Raw genomic sequence first — 22,639 nt, 5'->3', positions numbered from 1 at the left:
ACCAAAATGCAGCACCTCACATTTATCGAAATTAAACTCCATCTGCCACTCCTTCACCCATTGGCCCATTGATCAAGGTCCCCTTTCTTCAAGGTAACCTCAGCTGGTGCAGGAATTGAAGCAACACTGTTGAAATCACTCTGCATCACAAACCAGCTGTCCAGCCAACCTAGATAACCAACCTTGAGTTGCTATAATCATTCATGCACTGCATGAAAGAATGGTTGAACCAGAGTCCCATCCTCAAAAGATAATTGAATATATACACTTGAAAAAAACTGGAAAGAATGGAACTAATTGGCCAGCTCTTCTACAGAGTGGCCCATGCATGAAGAGCAGCGTGGCCTTCTTCTGTACAATATGACAATGATTCACATCTTTTGACCATCCCAAAGTGCTTCATATAAATGATCAGATAATCTGTTTTCTGTTACGAGATTAAAAAAATTGGTCTTGACCTGGGAGTACGCCTTTGCCCTTGCTAAATGAGATTTATTTCTGATTACAATAATTCTAGAGGAATATTGTAGTTTGATCTGGACCTGCTCAATAGGTACTGTGTAAAAAAGATTGTCTAAACCTGATGCCACATCTACATGATACCACAAACATTAGTCAGTAAAAGATTATTCCTCCTTATTGATTTACATCCCCAGCTATTTGTAAAGACTACCTCTATTTATTTTAAATATGACTTTTGAAAATATTGAGGACCTACCTGAAACTCTGATTATGGATGTCCACACTTACAAAACAATGTAAACCAACTAAGAGCACCAATTACTTTTCATAGCAGATTTTCAATGTACTTTATACTATAACTTGATAATAAATTCAATTCACCTTAAAGAGTGAAATCTATGTCATGGGCTTTTTTAATATACAATTCACAACTCAGATGAAGCACATGGAAATGTATTGAAACAAATTGTGGTAAACATCAAAACCATTCAAACAGGGAGCAGTGTGGTTCAGGCAGGAAACCCTAATCTATCACCCATCTGACCAATCCCTGGATATACAAATCTAGAATGGGCTCAAAGAACAAGCCTTTGGCTTGTTCCAAGCATAAAAACAAGACAAAGCAGAATGAACTCAGCCAAGAGTACATTATGAAAACGAAACCAAATCTAAAGTTAAAAACCTTTTCCATTTCTTGGTCAACAGAATGTATTATATTATCAGTATTGCATATTTTTGCAACTTTCAGATTAAATCACATAAAATACAAGTGCAATTGGCATATTCAAGAGACAGTTTCATCTTGCTATTTAATGGAAAACTCTGAACAAGTTATGGCTCCACAGTTGATCATATTCAAATAATTAATTAAATCTGGCATCTGATTACTGATGGACTGTCTTAAGATCTACTTTCTGTCTATGACTCATTAAGAGCAATTAGACAACCTTGAACACTTCCCAACATGAATACCATATAGCCAAATAAAACTGTACATGTGCAACAAATTTGCATATGTGCATAGACACCAAGATGCCTTTGACTCAGAGCCACAAGGAACAGTAGTATACTGTGAGTCTTGGATCAGTGGTAGCATACATTCAAATCATAAGGTTCTGTGTTTAAATCCCACTACAGAAACATGAGCATATAATTTAGACTGGCAGTTTAATGAAGTTATGGTGGAGCAACGCACTGTTGGTGCTACAATCTTAAGAGGTAAGATATTAAAATCAAAGTCATGTCTACCCTCTCAGCTGGACACAGGATCCCATGGGTTTAATTGGAAGCACTGTTGGACAACCTGGTGTTGTGTGATTTTTAACTTTGTACACTCCAGCCCAACACCGGCATCTCCAAATCCAAGGATCCCATGATATTATTCAATTAAGACCAGGTGTTCTGAACAACTTGTTTGCCTCAATAAACATCTCTAAACACAGGTTATTTGGTCATCTCATTTTTCTTTATGAAACCTTGCTATGTGCAAATTAGGTGCAGACAAATTCAAAAGAAAATCTAGCGCAAATCAAAATTTTTTATGAGCCATCTCTAACTCGAAGCTCAAGTTGGATGGAATTCTATGCATACTTTCAGAATGTAATGCACACTTCTGCATTTCCTACAATAGTGACTACACTTCAGAAATATTTGGCTGAAGAGCATTCAATGCATTATACAAATGTAAGGTTTTTAAAAATCTTTTCTTCTTTCTATCAAGCACATACTAGTTTAAAAACTCTGAAGCTCATAAGTCCAGAATCTGAAGTTCTTTCAGCTTCTACAAAAAAGTAGAATGAAACATCTTTTTATTAAAAAAAAACTTATTTTTGCCCTAGCACAGAACATATCAGAATTCAATCTTGGACCTGCTGGATGACTATAATTTACACCAGATTTGGTACACATGGACAATGGTGAATTGGGGAGGTTTAAGGAAACCGTCAGATACTCTATATTTATATATAATACTCTCCAAACAGAATGGATCTGACCAAAGTATTTGTAGAAATTCTTGGAAAAGTTTAATTTCCATGTTAAAAAACCTGATACAAACACTAGAGTCATAGAGATGTACAGCATGGAAACAGACCCTTCGGTCCAACCTGTCCATGCCAACCAGATATCCCAACCCAATCTAGTCCCACCTGCCAGCACCTGGCCCATATTCCTCCAAACCCTTCCTATTCGTATACCCATCCAAATGAATGACAAGCCCCAATGCCTTATTTTATACCATTTTAATATTTTACATTTCCAGCTGTTAGAGATGGAAAGTAGAATTTTTGCTGAATGAATAAAATTGAAAAAAAAACTCAAAATTAAATAAAAGCTTTTACAGTTTTGCAGATGAATGAACAGTATAACATTCCTTACTACTAAGAGGAAGAAGTAACAATGAGAATGAAATGATAAATTAAAAGCCATTCTAATTTGCAGGAAATTAATCTCTGAAGGACACTTATGAGAGAATTAAAGGCAGGATAAGTGACAGTATTGTGATGGAGGACTGGAAAGACAAAAACCTGATTTTAATTGGGATACCCTAGGGAAATAAGATAAAATATAGAGAGGAGATGGTGGTATATTGGTAACGTTACTGGATTAATAATTTGGAAGTACAGGCTAATGCATTAGGACACAAATTCAAATTCCTGATTAAATTTAGTTTCAATGGATGAAACAGGAAATCTAAAGCTAGTCTAATCTCAGAAACCATAATATTTTTTTAAAATTTATTCACAGGATGCTTATGGTTTGTCTAATTTATTGCCTATCCTTAATTGCCCAGGCGAGTAGTTAAAAGTCAACCACATTGTTCTGGGTCTGAAGTCACATGTAGTCCAGGCCAGGTAAGGCCAGCAGTTTCCTTCCCTAAAAGGAGATTAGTGAAGAAGATGGATATTTCTAACAATCAACAATAACACCATGGTCACTTTTATTGACTGCAAACTCCACAATCTGCCAAAGTAGGATTCAAACCCTATGTCCCCAGAACAGGGGCTCAGTGGTTAGCACTGCTGCCTCACAGCACCAGGGTCCCAGTTTCAATTCCAGCCTCGGATGACTGTGCAAACTCCACACAGACATTCTCCCTGTGCTTGCGTGGGTTTCCTCCAGGTGTTCCGGTTTCCTCCCACAGTCCAAAGATGTGCATGTCAGGTGAATCGGCCATGCTAAATTGCCCATAGTGTTAGCTACATGAGCCAGAGGGAAATGGGTCTGTTGGGTTGCTCTTCGGAGGGTCGGTGTGGACTTGTTGGGCCGAAGGGCCTGTTTCCATGCTGTGGGAATCAAATCTAATCTAAACAATTCCTGGTCTTTGGATTAACAGCCTCACAACTAATCTAACAGGTTGACTAATGTGGTGCCACTGTTTAAGAGGGTGATAAGGACAAGCCAGGGAACTATCGACCAGTCAGCCTGATGGCTGTGGTGAGCAAGTTGTCGGAGGGAATCCTGAGGGACAGGATGTACATGTATTTGGAAAGGCAAGGACTGATTACGGATAGTCAACCTGGCTTTATACGTGGGAAATCATGTCTCACAAACTTGATTGAGTTTTCTGAAGACGTTACAAAGAGGATTGATGAGGGCAGAGCAGTGGACGTGATCTATATGGACCTCAGTTAGGCTTTCGACAAAGTTCCCCATGAGAGACTGGTTAGCAAGGTTAGACCTCATGGAATACAGGGAGAACTAGCTATTTGGATACAGAACTGCCTCAAAGGTAGAAGACAAGAGGGTGGTAGTGGAGTGTTGTTTTTCAGACTGGAGGCCTGTGACCACTGGAGTGTCACAAGGATCGGTGCTGTACATTTCATCATTTATATAAATGATTTGGATGTGAGCATAAGAGGTATAGTTAGTAGGTTTGCTGATGACACCAAAATTGGAGGCGTAGTGGACAGCGAAGAAAGTTACCTCAGATTACAACGAGATCTTGACCAGATGGGCCAATGGGCTGAGAAGTGGCAGATGGAGTTCAATTCAGATAAATGAGTGGTTCTGCATTTTGGGAAAGCAAATCTTAGCAGGACTTATACACTTAATGGTAAGGTCCTAGGGAGTGCTGCTGAAGAAAAAGACCTTGGAGTGCAGGTTCATAACTCCTTGAAAGTGGAGTCACAGGTAGAAACGATAGTGAAAAAGCCGTCTGGTATATTTTCCTTTAGTGGTCAGAGTACGGAGTACAGGAGTTGGGAGGTCATGTTGCAGCTGTACAGGGCATTGGTTAGGCCACTTTTAGAATATTGCATGCAATTCTGGTCTCCTTCCTGTCAGAAAGATGTTGTGAAACTTGAAAGGTTTCAGAAAAGATTGACAAGCATGTTGCCAGGGTTGGAGGATTTGAGCTATATAGAGATGTTGAATAGGCTGGGGTTGTTTTCCCTGGAGCATCTGAGGCTGAGGGGTGACCTTATAGAGGTTTATAAAAGCCTGAGGGGCATGGATAGGATAAATAGACAAAGTACTTTTCCTGGGGTGGGGAGGGGGGGAGGGGAGGCCAGAACTAGACGGCATAGGTTTAGGGTGAGAGGGAAAAGATATAAAAGAGACCTAAGGGGCAACGCTTTCATGCAGAGGGTGGTACGTGTATGGAATGAGCTGCTATGACAAGTGGTGGAGGCGAGTACAATTGCAACATTTAAAAGGCATCTGGATGGGTATATGAATAGGAAGGTTATGGGGGGATATAGGTCAGGTGCTGGCAGGTGGGATATCTGGTCTGCATGGACAGGTTGGACCAAAGGGTCTGTTTCCATGCTGTACATCTCTATGACTCTAATACCACTCGCCATCACTACCTCAGTGATGTTCTTTTGGGAAGTCTGCCATCATTTTGTGGTCCAGCCAACGTGATATGACTATGTGACTCTCAACCCACAAGAAGGTTAACTTTTAATTATTGTCTGAAATACTCAGCATGCCTCTCAGTTCAAGATAACAGGTAACTGGCCATGTCAGCAACAGTGACACATTTAGTGGAAGTATAAATTCAGACAGGAGGATAAAAAAAAACTAGTTTACAAAATATTGATATTAAGTTTTGATAAGAATTCTATGGAAAAGAGAAAAAGCAGTACCTAATACCACTTAAAAATTTAAAAATCTAAAAATAACATGAATACAAGATTATTAGAATTGAATGTAAAGTGTTTCAAATACTGTTTAAACTTCATTCGCTGACAGAAATACTGGAATTCAAATGTGACTCTCTTGTACATCAGCTTGACTCAGTGGCACTTTCAACAGAGCCAAAAGTTTGTGGATTTAAGCTTTACTAAAGACTTGAACCTTCAATCTAAAGTTAAGACTAACATATATGTGGGTGGCACAGTGGTTAGCACTGCTGCCTCGCAGCGCCGGAGATCCGGGTTCAATTCCCGCCTCAGGCGACTGACTGTGTGGAGTTTGCACGTTCTCCCCGTGTCTGCGTGGGTTTCCTCCGGGTGCTCCGGTTTCCTCCCACAGTCCAAAGATGTGCAGGTCAGGTGAATTGGCCATGCTAAATTGCCCGTAGTGTTAGGTCAGGGGTAGATGTAGATGTAGGGGTATGGGTGGGTTACGCTTCGGCGGGCGCGGTGTGGACTTGTTGGGCCGAAGGGCCTGTTTCCACACTGTAAGTAATCTAATCTAATCTATATCAATGCAGTCCTAAGTACTGTATAGTTGGTAGTGCCATTTTTGGGACAAGGTGTTAAAATGAGACACCATAAAACATGTGTAAGTAGATAGGTTCCATAACACTACTTGAAGATTTATTTCACTGGAGCATAGGAGGTTTAAAAGATAAGGTGAATAGATCTTTTCCTCAGTTGCAGGGAGTTCAAAACTAGGGGGCGTATTTTTCAGGTGAGAGGAGAAAGATCTAAAAAGGGACCTGACTGGTTCGTATGTCGAATGAACTGCCAAAGGAAGTAGTAGATGCAGGTACAGTTACAATATTTAAAGACATTTGGACAGATACATGTATAGGAAAGGCTTAGAGAGATATGAGCCAAACACAGGTAAGTGGAATTAATTTAGTTTGGAAAACTTGGTCAGCATGGACAAGTTGGATTGAAAGGTCTGTTTCCGTGCTGTATGACTCTACATATGAAATAACATGAGAATTCTGATGTCCCAGTGAATACTCAATCTTCAAACATGATCAAAAACACATTTTTTGTAGGATTCTGTGCACAAATTGGCTGCAGGCTTTGTTTACATGTCAATGATTAGTCTTCAAAAGTACTCCATTGATTGAAAATTATTTTGGATGGACTACGGCACCACACTGTGTCTAGAAAGTTGACCAAACCATTCTTCTTAAACATCAACCAGATATGGGCCTGCACATGTCCAGTTCTAGTTTTATTAATCCAGGCTTAGTTAGTAAATCAAAGAACAAGCATTTTTTTCCACAACTGCATTGTCACTGTTGGGGTTTCCTATGGACCAATCTGCAGCTTCCACATCTACAGGTTGCCCCTCAACAACATTGTCTGAAAATATCAAATACCAGCTCTAGCATTTTTCTCAATCCCTTCACTACTTATGATTGTCACACTACCTGTCAAACATCTAATACTGAATCAGCAGAAATTTCCTTCAACTAAATACCAGAAAAAGAAAGTAATTTTCTTTGAATCTCATCGTATCCTCCATTTCCTAGTCAATTTCATCATCCATCTGATGTTGAATCAGACTGTTTGTGGTGTCATAACAAACATGAAGTTAGCTTCCAACCACAAGCTTGTCATCACTAACACTGCTAATTTCTACCTCTGTATCAATCACCCGACTTCACTATTTTGCACATCTGCTGCCGAAACCTGGATCTGTACCTTTGTTATTCCTAGATTTGGCTATTTGATACATTTCTGCCTGGCTTCCCATCTTCCAGTTTAGCAATGACTCAACGTTAAAATTCTCATTTTTGTTTTTCAGTAGTTGTGACCTTGCTCTTCCTATATCTATAACTTCCTCTAGCTAACTAACTGTCAGAGACATCGGCAGTCCTCCAATTCTGGCCTCCTGAGAATCCCTCATTTACTACATTCACACCTTCAGCTATGGAGATCTTAACTCCCTTTTTCCTTCTTTAAGACACCTTTTTAAAAGCTACTTCTGACTAAAATGTCTTTATCTGGTTTGGTGTCAAATTTTGATGTAAAATGCTCCTGTGAAGCACCTTGGTGCCTTCTACTACATTAACAACGTTACCTAAATACAAATGGTCAATGTTACAGGTTTGATTCCAAGCCTGTGATGAATTTGTTTGGTTGGTTGGGGACAGCAATGATGTAATCAATTTCAGTTTTAGTCAGAATGGGCAAGGAAAACATAATTGCATTGTGTTTCTCCAGTCAAACTAACTGAAGAGGGTTTCTCTCAGAGCAAGGTGCATTTAACGAGCTGATAACATTTTGTGAAAAAAAAACATTTTCTCCTGGATCTGCAGCCCTCTGCCTCTGCTCATTTACATTATGCCTCTGCCAGTGTTCAAAAACAACCAATGAAATCCTTATCTCACCAAATGAGAAGATGCAGCATCGAATCTCCATTTCTGATCAGGTATGGGGTTCTCTCATGTTTTTAAAATCACTCTGTATTATTATTATATCCTGCTATTCTCCTTTTTGATCTCTGCTTTTTGATTTTCCTTAGTTCTTGCCTTTTCAAAATTTCTTTTTTTGTTTGCCCTGCTGGTTTCAAAACATAATAACTAGGAAAGAATGACAGCTGTAAAACAAATTAAAGAGAAATGTAAAGGGAACTTGAACCCAATAGGAACACGAGAAACAAACGAGTTACTTTACAAAAAAGATGGAAAATAAAGAGGGAAAATCTAATTATCAAGGATTTTTTAAAACTGCAATTTGATTCACCAGTGCAGTGTTGCAAAAGTTATTCTAAAGATAGCTCATAAAGATTCATTACAAAATATTTACATTAAAACTAAGAAGCAATTCATGTAGGTCTTGCATCTTGTAAAGAATATTAATTATTTGAACATTAATGAAAACTCAAGTTTAATCTCAGAGGAGAAAGCCCCAATCTCATATTGCAGCAGATTTTCCAGTGACTGATACTTGTTTTGCTGTAGTAAGCAGAAGTTCCCAGGCTTCCGTGCCCTCATCATTTCCTCATCTTCAATCAGCATACCCTGAGGTAGAAGGTTTAAATATCTGCCATGGGAGACTCTATGTTCCCATATTATTTCTGGCACTCTCAAGATCTAAGTGTGTTGCATAGCACTAATGTTGAGTTTTGTCCAATGTTTCAAGTTTTTCTTCATATATATGCGTTTAATTATTTCAGGCAACACCTCAGTGAACTGCACCATTACACCCTTTCTAAAACCTCAATATCTTCCTTTGCACATGAATGCTGCTAATCATGACATCTTAGATTTTATATTCTGTACTTCCTGTGATAAAATCCAGCTTTATCTCCCTCTGATGATCCTTTTCTATCACATAGCCCCAGTTTCTAAGCAGTAACTGCAAGTAAATGATTAGTGTTTTGTTAAATCAAAATTACCTCAAAATACTTACTCATATCAATAGTGTTTTGCAATTTCCTTTGGTTTTCTAAAGAATTAACAGTACTTCCTATTCTGGTATTGTGCCAAGTCTGACATTATTTCCTCTAGGCGTGGATCACAGACATATATAGTGAACAGAAATGGCCATGGACAAAGGGAACTTCTTTGTTCTTAAAATAGTGCCATAGGATCTTTCATATTCACCCAAAAGTACAGGCATATATTTCATTTACTCTCAGTAACATTACTTAAAATCTTATTTGTTTTCTCTATAATCAATTCGCACTGTTGTGAATCTTTAATGAGTGGTCAATTATTGATCTCAGGTCTTTTTCTTAGTTATTTTTACTCAACATTTGTGCCAATTAAGTGACACTGCCACTCAAGACCACTCACCTAATTTAAATTGTCATAGTCATACAACTAGACCATGCTGAACATAATCCCAAACTAGTCCCACCTACATGCTCCTGGCCCACATTCCTCAAAATCCTTCCCATTCATGGACTTATCCAATGTCTTTTAAACACTGTAATTGTGGTCAAAATGTGTGGTGTTGGAAAAACAGCAGGTCTAGCATCATCCAAGGAGCAGGAAGTTGACGTTTCAGGTGTGAGTCCTTCATCAGGAATGTGGGGGCTAAGACGGCTGAGAGATAAATAGGAGGGTCGGGGTGGGGCTGGGGTGGAAGGTAGCTGGGAATGCAATACTGGTTGGGAGTGTGATTGTGATAGGTCAGTGGGGAGGATGGAGCGGATAGGTGGGAAGGAAGATGGACAGGTAGGATAGGTCAAGAGGTCAGTGCTGAGTTGGAGGGTTGGAGCAGTAGGAGGTGGAGGAAGGAGAGATTTGGAACCTAGTGAAATTAATGATGATGCCGTGTGGTTAAAAGGTCCCAAGACAGAAGATGAGGCATTCTTCCTCCAGTCATTGGGTGACTTGGAATTGAGTGGAAGAGGCCCAGGACTTGCACATCCTTGGTGGAATGGGAGAGGGAGTAGAAGAGTTCGGCCACTGGGCAGTGGGTTGTTTAGTGCATGTCCCAGAGATGTTCCCAGAAACATTCCGTGAGTTGGTGTCCTATTTACCCGATGTAGAGACCACATTGAGGGCAAAGGACACAGTAGATAATGTGGGTGGATGTGCAGGAAAATCCCTGGATGCTGCCTGACATGGTGTGCTTTTCCAGCGCCACACTTTTCGACTCTTATCTCCAGCATCTGCAGTTCTCATTTTTTCTAATGTTGTAATTGTACCCATATTCACCAATTTCTCAGGATGTTCATTCCACACACAAGCCACCCTCTGTGTAAAAGATTTGTCCCTCATGTCTTTTTTAAAATCGTTCTCTTCTCACCTTAAAAATGTGTCCCCTAGTCTTGAAATCCCTCATCTGAGGGAAAAGACTCCTACCATTCACCCTATCTTTCCCCCTCATGATTTTATAAACTTGGTCTGATCCACACACACTGCAAGTAATCTAATCTAATCTAACTAACTAACTAACAAGTAAATAAATTCTTCTGAATTCAGAAAACTGGAGTAATTTTATCTAAGTATTCTTTACATTACAGAAAAAGGTATGTTTCCATATTGCTATTTTCTCCACATATGCTATCCCATGACTTTAAACCAACTCAAGACAGACAACCAACTAGCAAAATGGCCCATTCCTACCTCAATGCAAATACACAAATAAGGAATCATCGACAGAGAACAATCATGTTCAGCTTTTTATCCTTTCCTTCAGAGAGAAGTATCATCCACAAAACTCAAAATCAGATCAAAATCCTCCGACCACATAATAATCCAACCAATGTTCACCTTTATGCCAAATCCAAAATGTTACTCGTGGGTGGTTTAGCCACTTAGTTCATTGAAACTTCAAAGTCACCAGGCAATGATTCAATCAATTATGGCAAAACTTAATGTTAAAATAGTGGCAGTCAGATATTGCAAGTCAGATCAGGCAAAGCAACATTCTCGCCTGAGCGTATTTTCAAGAGTCATGAAGGTGGAAAAAAAAATGATTTTTCAAATGATATTTTTGGATTTTTCTTGGTAGCCTAAGAAATGGCGAGTAACTTCACTACCAGTGGTTATGAACTTAGAGTTAATAAAAACATTAAAAATTGGTGCAGAAGTAATCCATCTGGCCTCTCAAGCCTGCTCCATTATTCAATAAGATCATGGCTGATCTTTTCATGGACTTAGCTCCACTTACCTGCCCACTCACCATAACCCTTAAATCCCTTACTGTTCAAAAATCTATTTTTGTCTTAAAAATATTCAACAAGATAGCCTTAATTACTTCACTATGCAGGAATTCCACAGATTCACAACCCTTTAAGTGTACAAGTTCCTCCTCAACTCAGTCCTAAATCTGCTCCCCTTCATGCTGAGGGTATGCCCTCAGGGTTCTAGTTTCATCCACTAGTGGGAACAACCTCTCTACTTCTATTTTATCTATTTCATTCATATTTTTTATAAGATCCCCCCTCATTCTTCTAAACTCCAATGAGTAAAGTCCCAGTCTACTCAATCTCTCCTCATAGGTCAACCCTCTCAATTCAGGAATCAACCTGCTGTTATGGACCTCAGTCCCTTCACTAACACTTTTTCCTGCATCAAAAGCATGCAAGGCGTGTGGATTTCAGGCTTCCTTGTAGTTGCCATCTTGTTCAGCTCTAAGAAGCACACATCTGACTGCTCACCCTTTTACAGCATTCACAGACCGGCAAAAACATACTCCTGGCAAATGTGGGGAGGCAGTTCAGTGAAATCGTGTTCCGGAACTTGTAAGTTTTAACGGCAGGCAAAATATTACAGCCAATCATTGATGGTTTTGAAATTATGCCTTAAAGGATGACTCGAATGTCCAGCCTCCAAAGGCCAAACTGTTTTATGAGAATACTGACACAGTTCAGACTATTCCAGTTGAACTTGCAACACAAATCATGAACGGTGTCAAATGAACAACAAAAACGGAATTATGCAAAAATAATAATGGCCTGTTCTCCATGATTTCCTGTCAGGCCTCGCAATTCCTAAAGCCAGCACTGCTCTGCTTTCCCACACCTTCAAACACTACTCAGTGTAATTTGTTAAACAATATACTTAGAACTGATTTTTACAGACTTTAAAATCAACATCATGCACCTTTAATTTGTTATACAAAAAAAATCAATCAGGAAAATGCTTTACAATAAACTTTGTTTTTTCATTTTTAAGAATCTCTTAACCCTTCACTACGTGTACGCTTAAAGTGACCCTGACTAAAGGCGGGTGTACAAACCGTATTCTAACACATTAATCGGACTAACTTACTTCGATGTCGGGTCGATTTCCTTCTGAAATGAGAACTGCAAAGGGAGGTTTGTGTGTTGTGTTTGATGGAAGGGGTCGAAAATGGAAGGGAAAAAAAAAATCCCCAGAGTCCGCCCCCGGCACCATAAGGTTATAGAGCCGTTTATATGCAAAACACTTTCAAGTCCTTCCTACTACCACCACCACCATCATCATCATCATCATCAATATCCCTGCAGCGCTTACCACAAACTGGCAGAGGCGGCAATAATACGAGCCAATAGCTCAGGATTGGGAGTGGTGGAAAGGGGAAGGATAGGAGGCTCTGATGGTTTCTTATTCACTGAAACGAATCTGGTTCAGAGTTTGAATCACTGACACGAGGCGGGAGCGGAGCGAACCGGAACGGAACGTCACCCGGATCGCGTGGGTGGTGATTCAGAGGAGGTGGGGGGGAGGGGTACAATGATTGACAGGCGCGGCGGAGAATAGAACGTCACCCCAGAGAGCGATGATTGACAGGCGCGGCGGACGGGGTTGGGCTTGCGGATAATAGCCACAAGCCAGCGAGCAGGAGTGTAGCAGTATGGAAGAGGTCGTTACCCTTTAATAGGTGCATTCGGATCTACTCTCTTGATTCTACATGCTGCTACTTGTGTGCTTTTTTTTGTTTCATGAGTGCGGGCATATCGTGCGATCGTAAACCGTGTGTGGACTCAGCAAGCAAAACTGCGACGTATCCAGTTCTGCGAGTGCAATTTGTAACAAAGGAACCTTATTTTGTTTAAACTATGGAGGAAACGTTTGCGCTTTAAGGAGAGGGCAAGAACACCGTGCGACAGTCGTCACCTGGGAGACCGCTGTTCAAAGCTGGGACTTTTTATCGCTCAGGGTTAGTGACTGAGTCGAAATACGGGAAAGGTGGAGGAGTTTTTAATAGATGAGTTTGAACGAGCACTCGATGCAGGCTTTGTCCTGGAGAAAGCTCTATCTGAGCAGAGCCAAACTCAAAGCCTCCAGCAGAACGTCCGCTTTATTGTCGGGTTTCGCTATGGTAAGTTTTTGTAGACGCAGATAGAATTGAGTGTTGCTTTGTGACAAATCTATACCATCTAAACCTCGTGCTATGGTGAACATTATATTTCCTGTGCCACTTTTTAAAGCCGATTTTTAATGAGTAACCAAGTACAAATTGGAAGAAGAGTAATCGTGGTTTAGTTAAGTATGTTTTACAGATTGACTGGTTATAAATAGCGACAGACGCACCACGAATAATGTTACAAATTGACATTGTCACACATGGTTTGTGAGCAGTGAAGTCAGTCGCTTATTTCCGCACGAAGTGTCCATGTTTCTGCGGTACAATGGTCGGTGCAATGATCTATAATTTGTTCGTCGTACAATACCAAAGCCAAATGTAAGCAAGTAATTGCTAACAAATGGTACTGAATGAATTAGGGCTTTTGAGAATGCAAATTATTTTTAGTTTAACAAAATTTATTTTTCAACTTAAAAAATTATGTAAGCAATATTTTTTTCTTGAAATGACACCAGACTGAAATATATCCTAAAATCGACCTTTTTGCAAATCTTCTCACGTTCCTTACCTCAGAGAAAAATACCCCGCAGTAATGCAGCAGAGTTCCACTTGTATAAGAACCTGTTTTTACGGCAAAATACAAAATGTACTTTAAAAAAACCATGTGTTCGATTTTCAATTGTTGATTCTGCCTCTCGATTATTCGTAATGATGAGAAGACGTAATATTATTTAAATCTTAATTGATTGAAGGAAAGAATTGAGTTTTTTTTGTCTAAATTTTATCTGCATATCAGCAATTAATTATGTAAGGCAATTTATCACATATTTTAGACTTAAAAGATTTTAACTTAATTTAGCAGTAATTTTGCTGTTCCATTGGAGAATGTTAAATTGTATACACTGACAAACTAATTCATTTGTTAATTGATTTATTTGTAATTAGCAGTTTTGTGCACTATATATACTGGGTCGCTAGATAGCGGAGAAAACTGACTGTTTCTTGTCTCTTACAAAGAAGTTTGCAGGTTTACTACGTGCTTTCATGTGGTGCTCATTCTCCATAAAAATATTTATAAGGTACTAACTGTTCATTTGGTTCATCCAAATGATCAATACAATTAGTAACGACAAGGTCTTCCAATTTTGAAGTGTCTTGTACTGAAATAAGAGTCAAAAATTCAATGAAAATATCATGCAAATGTTCATATCAGTAATATAATCAAATTTTCATAATCTTAAAACTTCATGTAATTAGAGAAGTTTTATAATAAAGAACAAATACTTTTACAGCAGCCTTGTGAGAAATAACTTCTATACATCATCTGTGGTATCTTTCTCTTCTCCTGTTCCATTCTAACTATGCAACTTATTTATGTGTCTGGTGACTAGGGTACTCTTAAGTTGTCGATGCTCAGTGGTATGCAGAGAAGATATATGACCCCTACACCAACTGGGAAAAGTAGCATGCTGAAGTTGATACTAATTTCAAGTTTTATCCAATTTTGCTTAATGTTTGGATATTCCGCTTTGAATATTAATCCAGTTTAGAATGAAATTCAATATTTGATTAAAAACGTGAAAAATATTCACGGTGGAATCAGGAAAGTTGTTTCTCCCAGAGAATCCCTAGGAAGAAAAAATGTTTGTGTAATACTTTTTCCTGACCTCAGAATGCCAGTCAGATGCTTTATGACAATGGTGTACTTTTTGAGATTCTACCAAGTTTGTACTTTAGAAAATGCAGCAGATTTCCATTTAGGTATATATTGACCAGGGAATAACACTCTATCGTTTTATTTTTTAAAAAAGCCACAAATCTTCTAGCCTGACCTCCAAAGGAGACAGAGCTTCAAGAACAGTCACTCGACCCAAAGCAGTAACACTCATTTCTCTCTGCAGATTCTGTCACATCTGCTGAGCTTTTCCAGCATTTTCTGTTTTTGTTTCTGATTTACAGCATCTGCAGGTCTGTTGGTTTTTGTTTCAGTTTATTTGTCCAACAACATCGCAACCAGCAATTATAGGTTGGAGTGTAAACCTTGAATTTTATGCAGGGATTTCTGCTGTGGGTACTTAACACCACAGCTTTCTGGCTCAGGAGCAAAATAACTGACCACCTGATGATTGTCTGGACCATTTCGCATATTTATAAATCACATTCTGCCAAAATCATCCATCACTCCAAGATGGATGTAAAGATAACTTCAGGATTTTCTTAACAGTTAATTAATCATTCGCTTCTGTCCTTCCACTTGTGAACCTCTGGAACTAAGGTTGAGATCATCTCCAACTGTTTTTGCTGTGTTCCCAGAACCCTCATCTCGCTGCTTTCTCTTCCATCACCCCTTGTTCTCCTTGTGGATGACATGAGCTCAATCTCTGAATTATCTTGAACTAAATTGTTGATCATCCACCCATCCTTTCTATCCTCATTGTGGTCAACATGTTTTAAATAGCTCCTTTTTTAAAAAAACTATCCATATGTTTCAAAACCACCATCAGCTATCCACTGTTGATATTGGTTTTCAAAAAAAATCTCCATCACACTCACACAGACTTTCCCAAGCATGCACACATGCAAACATACACTCCCTCTCACACGCACTCCCATGCAGTCTCTCTCTGTCTCATGCATGCACACACAGACAAGTCTATGGGGTGAATTTGCTTTTGCAGAATTATTTGCAGATACATTCTATTTTGCTTATAAAGTGCACAATCTGCAGGCAGTCAATCCATGTAATATTTTATAAATTCCACTTTGTAAGACAGCACAGTGGCTCAGTGGTTAGCACTGCTGTCTCTCAGCGTCAGGGACCCAGGTTCAATTCCTGCCTCGGGCGATTGATTGTGTGGAGCATGCACATTCTTCTCCTCCTGTCTGCAGGGGCTTCCTCTGGGTGCTCTGCTTTCCTCCCACAATCCAAAAGATGTGCAGGTCAGGTGAATTGGCTATGCTAAATTGCCATAGTGTTAGGTGCATTAGTCAGGGATAAATATTGGAAAATAAGTTTTGGGGGGGGGGGGTACTCTTCAGAAGATTGGTGTGAACTTGTTGGGCTGAAGGGCCTGATTCCACACTGTAGGGAATCTAATCTAATCTTTCGAATTAAAACCAGTCTGACTCAAGATTGGGAAACAGACAAACTCTAAACTCACACCTTTAATGCATTTTCTGAGCTGAAATGTCACCACCTTTTTATAAAACCTTAAGTAAAGACACATTCGAGATAAAAGAAGTTCTGGGATTTACATATTAACGAACCAAACTCTGCAACCACTCAAAGATAGAAGACTTACCAGCAGTCTAGGTTTACTCAATATATCACTTCAGTTGCGTGACACTAAACTTTTGCTGTAAATTCTGTGTTTTACAGTCCTGCTCCACAGCTACCTGATGAAGGAGCAGTGCTACAAATGCTAATGCTTCCAAATAAACCTGTTGCACTACAACCTCGTGTTGTGATTTTTAACTTTGCACACCCTGGTGCAACACCGCCACCTCCAAATCATGGCTTCTTTTTACTGGTATTTTAGTTACTTAGGGTCAAACATCCATTTCAGTTTATAATCCAGCAAGAAATTATGTAGTCCCTTAAGAGTTTGTATTGTACCACAGTCACAAAGAATGTTTTATTAATCTACAATCATGACACACTTTGACATGATCCTCCAACTCTCCAATTATTCTTCACCGTTGGTTAGTCTTCATTTGGTGTCACAGCTTCCAAAGATGTGAAGATAGTCTTGAAAAAGAGCTAATATCCAAAACATTGACTTCTCCACTTCCAGATGCTGCCTGGCTTACTGTGTTCTTCCAGGCTCCTGTTTGTCTACATGTAATTCCACCCCCTCCCCTCCTCCTTTTCACAAGATCTCTTTGTGACATCATTAGCCTGACAGGTCAGCTTTCACAAATATTCTGATAATATTGGGTTCTACTTCTACATCATCTCTCTTGACCCTATTGATAACTTTATCAGGCGTCTTGTCAAATGATTTTTTTTTTGGATGAACCACGGCTTCCGCCAGCCAAATTTTTGTTTTTTGGACAGCTCTTTCAAAGAACAAGAATAATTGACCAGGTAGTTCATGCAACATTGGGAGGGGTTTGTTGTGATTGGAGGACAAAGCCAATCATGTTTGCCTTTTGACTAGAATTAACCTTTTGAAGCCAGCAGCCCCTAGTGGTACATATTCAAACTTTGCCTATATAAATTTTTAATATTTAATTTTGTTTAAAAAAAAATTACTTTTTCAAAAATCGATTTGAGAAAGTAGCCTAGAGCACCCCCCCACCCCCCCATAGTATTTCTTTTGGGGTTGCTGCGAGTTGTTTAGTATGGACTTGGTGCCACTTATTCTGCAGTTTTGTGATTTTGTATTCAAAATGAAACCAGTGTCACTACTGCTTATTGGTCTCTGGTGATTGCAACTGGGGGAAAAAAGGGAAATGTTGCAAATTATCACAAGTGAAGGAAAATTTGTGCAATTTGTAAAACAAAACATTTTCCAGAAGTGAAAATGTATGTAGTATGCGAGGAGAAAAATATACTAGGAAGGTAGTATTTGTATTTTTTTATCCATTTGGATGTACCTCATAGTGCAAGCATTTATCGATGACCGTTTGATGTGAAACCAATTAGGATTGAGCCTTAATCTCCCATGGTTACCAATTTCTAAACCACAAAACATATTTCATTAATGTAAACTTCCAGCAAGGTTTCATAAAGCCAAACATGGTTAAAACTGCATTAGGAGTGGTCTTTGTAAAAGCAATAATTCAGAAATTTGGTTTTGATTATTGGAAGCCTTAAGTACATCATAATGGAAAATCCTACAAGCAGCTTTCATTTCATATAGTGCTCTGTCAGGGAAAATGTTTTTGGTGTGGTATAAATTGTTGAGTTGATTTGATTTTTGTTTTTTTTGGGGGGGGGAGGAGTAGGGGTAGGACAGAAATGGGGGGGGGGGGGGAGTAGGGGTAGGACAGAAATGGGGGGGGTGGAGTTAGATTTCACAATTTCTAACTGTTTAAAAGGAGAGCTGGAGGAACTTGAAGTAAAAATGAAGATCTGGATACAAGGAATATAGGGATGTGTAACTTTTAACTAGTTGAGAAAATAGACCTTGATGATCTCAGTATGGTGTAATTTGTGCACATTGGAAGGTTAAGAAGTATTTCAGAAGTTAAACTTCTGAAATTTAATAAGTAAGGTCAAGGTTGAGTGATAAAAGTAGAAATTGGCAAGACCATCTAAATGTAGTCATAGTCATACAGCACAGAAACAATTCGTCCGCACCAACCAGACATCCCAATCTGACCTAGTCCCATTTGCCAGCACCTGGTCCATGTCCCTGTCAGCCCTTCCAATTCATATATTTATCCAGCATTCTCCAAGTGGAAAAAGTTGCTCCTTTGGTCCAATTAAGTCTTTTCCCTCTTACCTTAAACCTATGCCCTCTACTTTGGGACACCATCACTCTAAGAAAAAAGACCTTGGCTACTCATCCTATCCATGCTCCTCATGATTTTATAAACCTCTGTTAGGTCATCCCTCCATCTCCATCGCTGCAGGGGGAAAAAAAGCTCCAGTCTATTCAACCTCTCCCTTCCAGACTGGGCAACGTACTTGTAAATTTTTTCTCACCCTCTCAAGTTTAACAATATCCTTCCTATAGAAGAGCAACCAAAATGGTAAGGCCACGATTGGAATACTGCATACTAATGTACTGTACAGCTGCAACATGACAATGAGAAGATGAGGTAAATGTTGGTTAGGAGATACTCCTTGCTGAGGTGGAAGGACTCCATTGTAAGGCATGGACAGTTCCAGAACTTTCCACAAAGCTGGAGACTCACATTATTGTGAGTTAACGAAGATTTTTGGAGCAAGTAGAGCATTGTTGAAGGTCCAAAACAAGGTTGTGTTGTCAACAATCATGATGGTGAAGAATGATTAATTTATTGAATGCTGAAGAATGCAAACAGAATTGGTTCAATTGCAACAAGTTCAATGGAAACAGGGAATTACAGAACTAAATGGGAGTATAAGGTGGGTAGGGTGGAAGCCTGTTTAGAAGGGGAGATTGGAGTTTTAGCCAAGAAAAAGGAAGATGGCTGTGGTTGTTGGTATGACTAGTTTTGCCATCTGCAAGCCCAAACCATTTGAGTACTTTTTAATTTCTTCTTGGAACATGAATGTTGGATTTGTTATCCACCCTTAATTGCTTTTGATGTGATGGTGAACAATCATCTTCTTCTGCTATAGCCCAATACATTTAAGTGTTCCAAGATTTTGACTCAGGGACGTGCTCCATTCTACCTCCAAATTTCATTCAAGTACTGGTCCCTGCACCCAAGTTACATTTTTATATTTTAGATTTATCATCTCTTCCAGCTCATTATTCTTGCACTAAATGCCATGCTCTCTGCAATTCACTCCTCCTTTCTCTCTCAAATGATCTATTCCCTGGTTTTTGCATTTATGTCCACGAATCACGAGCAACATGTGCCCCTCCTGTTTCAATGTCCACTTTTTTTTTCCTTTTTTATGCTATAAGATTTTGGGTGTTGTTCTGAAGTTACAATTTATTTGGGTGTTTCAGGGGGTTTTTTTTGCATAAGAATAAGAAAGAAATATTTCTCTTCCCTCGCTTCTTTGTGCCCCCTCTCCATGACCAACCCATCACTGTTTTAAAACAAGCCCTCGACAAAAATGATATTAATGTTTCAGTTTAAAATCTGAGTTTTACAGCCACTAAAGTAGAATATTCCATTTGTTGTTCTAAAGTGCCTCATTAATCTGACACTGATAACCTTGGACTTTATTTTGATTCACTCGTCATTCACGAGATATATAGGTAGCCATTAACCTTCTAGTGACAAATATTCTAAAGCAGTTCTTTGTTTCACAATTAACTTCTGTTTACAATTTGAGCACATTAAAGTGGTGACAAAGACCATCTACCTCAATACAGATCATTGTTTGCTTTCTCTGACCTTTTTAGAAGTGAGATGCCTAAGATGGATTGATACTGGAAGAAAATCAATTGAACTAAGGTCATTTATTTTAAGCACTAATAAAAACTAAAATATACTCTGTTTCAACCTGAAAGGTTAACTTTCCTGCTCCCCTGCCACTGTCTGATGTGCTGTGCTCTTCCAGCTTCACATCTATTGACTCAAATTTCTACCAACTGTATTTAAAAACTTGATCAATCAATTTGACCAAATAAAAATGTTTAGATCATTGGTTCAATAGTTTTACATTGACTGACTGGAAGGTTAGTTTGATTTGCACTTTAACTGTGTTTCTCACTGGTTAAATGTTAGAGTTGCAGTCATGATGTGCCTTCAGCTGAATCTTAGTGGTTATATCTGCAGCGATTTCCTTCACTAATCAGGAAATGGTTTGGTTTAAGACGAACTATAGACATTGGAACAATGTCAACAGAAAGCTTGCAAAGAGAAGCTATTTACATTTTGACAGCATCTTTCGCTGCTTTGACTATGATATGCTTGAAGTTCTAATGAAGAAAATTTAATGTAGTCTCTTTTTAATGTGGAGAAATGCAGCAGAAAACGATGCACTAACAAGTCCTATATATAATAAAATAATCTAATCTGTTTTAGTGACTGAGTCATTACTCTCTTCGTAAGGATATTAAGAACCAGGAACAAAGATGCAGATGTACTAACCTCTAAATGGACAGCACAGAACAAGCTGGGGCTCACTTGACCCACATCTTTTCCTGTATTTATACAAGAGTACAGTTTGTCATTTTGTGGAATTCTTTTTAAAGAAAAATGATCTTACAAAATCAAAAATATTTGTAAAGTTCAGCTGTGTTAAAATTATGGTCTAGGCTGAGTTTGCTGAGGGCTACAATAAGGATGTAAAAATTAATTTACCACTCCCTCTCCCTCTAAGGGGAAAACTTAGCCATGGCTTTTAATCCTGATCCTTGTTGACAGTTTATATTTTTAAATGTTGGGGAAAGAAACATTTGATATCAGAATTGACATTTCGGCTAAAATGTAATTGTCGCATAGAATTGCAAACTGCTGCCATTGCACATTCTTCTTTTTTTTAAAAAAAAAATTTGGAACAGATCTTGAACAGGGTATCATGGTCGCTTAGAATAGCGCTAACTGCTGTTACTTGGTGAGGAAAGAAAATATTCCTTTTCGGATTGTAAGTAGTACCCCAGAAAAGGGAGAGAAATGTTTTGCATGTTGTGAGAAATGAAAAACAGAAGCAAGAATGAAGGATAGGGTGGGGGTGAGATGCATTAGGTGTGAAAAATGAAGCATTAACTCAACAATGTTTTGTAAATTCTAGAAACAATTTTTCTTTTTGTTTTTTAGGTAGCCATGGTGGAGGTGCAACTTGAGACAAGCCATGATATATATCCACAAGGTCTCCTGATAGCCTTTAGTGCCTGCACTACTGTGCTAGTTGCAGTACACCTGTTTGCTCTCATGATAAGTACTTGTATTCTCCCACACATAGAGGCTGTAAGCAACGTTCACAATCTCAATTCTGTTCATGAGTCGCCTCACGAGCGTATGCACAGGCATATTGAACTTGCATGGGCTTTCTCCACAGTCATTGGCACCTTGCTTTTTCTTGCAGAGGTTGTACTACTCTGTTGGGTTAAATTTCTTCCATTAAATCATCCTGTGGTTAAAAAAGAACCAAATAAAACATCAATGACATCTGGACAAGCCGCAGCTATTACATCCACAACTATTATGGTACCATTTGGAATAATTTTTATTATATTTGCAGTTCACTTCTATCGATCACTAGTAAGCCACAAAACAGAGAGAGTTGAAAGAGAACTGGATGTACTTGCACAACTGCAGGATCAGCTGGACCGAGGAGAGACGCACACTGCACCCTACTAGTTCTCATTTTGGATAAGACTGACTGTAAACTACGGGGAAATAGCTTTTGTATAATACAGTTTACAGCACTCAGTGCATGGAGTGATTGAACTGAAGTACAAAAAGAACAATAACTATCTATTCGTACTCGATGGATGCTTTTGGATATTTTGGGACAATGACCAGTACAGATATTTTTGCTCCAGTTTTAAATTCAAATTAAATTGGTGCCATAAAATGGCAAAGTGCATGTATTTACTTTGGATTTGTACAGGATTTAATTGGATTGTTTAAGTTTTCATCATTAAAGAGATTGTGTTCTACACAGGATTGTGTGTCTTAATAGGGTAACTGACTTAATCCATGGTTTTACTTCTCCACTATTTAATTGAAATTAAATTAAA

At 38.8% G+C, this 22,639-nt stretch overlaps 2 protein-coding genes across 7 annotated transcripts in view; one reads left to right on the top strand and one right to left on the bottom strand.

Moving 5' to 3' along the window:
- The window catches only part of LOC140487978 (lysine-specific demethylase 2B-like), a 223,067-nt gene extending 210,545 nt beyond the window's left edge, over positions 1-12,522 (bottom strand). For 2 of the 6 annotated variants that reach the window (XM_072587462.1, XM_072587464.1), the window contains exon 1: positions 12,323-12,522. In XM_072587462.1, the coding sequence (XP_072443563.1) occupies positions 12,323-12,448 (126 nt within the window). In that variant the 5' untranslated portion in view covers positions 12,449-12,522. Of the gene's footprint in view, positions 1-11,709; positions 11,758-12,322 lie in introns of those variants that run through there. The other 4 variants (XM_072587460.1, XM_072587463.1, XM_072587468.1 and 1 more) reach the window with 3 other exon arrangements.
- Positions 12,523-12,835: 313 nt separating this feature from the next.
- LOC140487981 (calcium release-activated calcium channel protein 1-like) lies at positions 12,836-22,563 on the top strand. The gene is made up of 2 exons (XM_072587476.1): positions 12,836-13,355; positions 21,714-22,563. The coding sequence occupies exons 1-2, from the start codon at positions 13,242-13,244 to the stop codon at positions 22,254-22,256; spliced, it is 657 nt and encodes a 218-aa protein (XP_072443577.1). The 5' UTR covers positions 12,836-13,241; the 3' UTR covers positions 22,257-22,563.
- The last annotated feature ends 76 nt before the right edge of the window (positions 22,564-22,639 follow it).

This window comes from Chiloscyllium punctatum, chromosome 17 (genome assembly GCF_047496795.1).
Source record: "Chiloscyllium punctatum isolate Juve2018m chromosome 17, sChiPun1.3, whole genome shotgun sequence".
Classification (NCBI taxonomy): domain Eukaryota; kingdom Metazoa; phylum Chordata; class Chondrichthyes; order Orectolobiformes; family Hemiscylliidae; genus Chiloscyllium; species Chiloscyllium punctatum.
The sequence above is the reverse complement of the archived record's forward strand: the minus strand, read 5'-3'. Positions and strand labels throughout refer to the sequence as shown.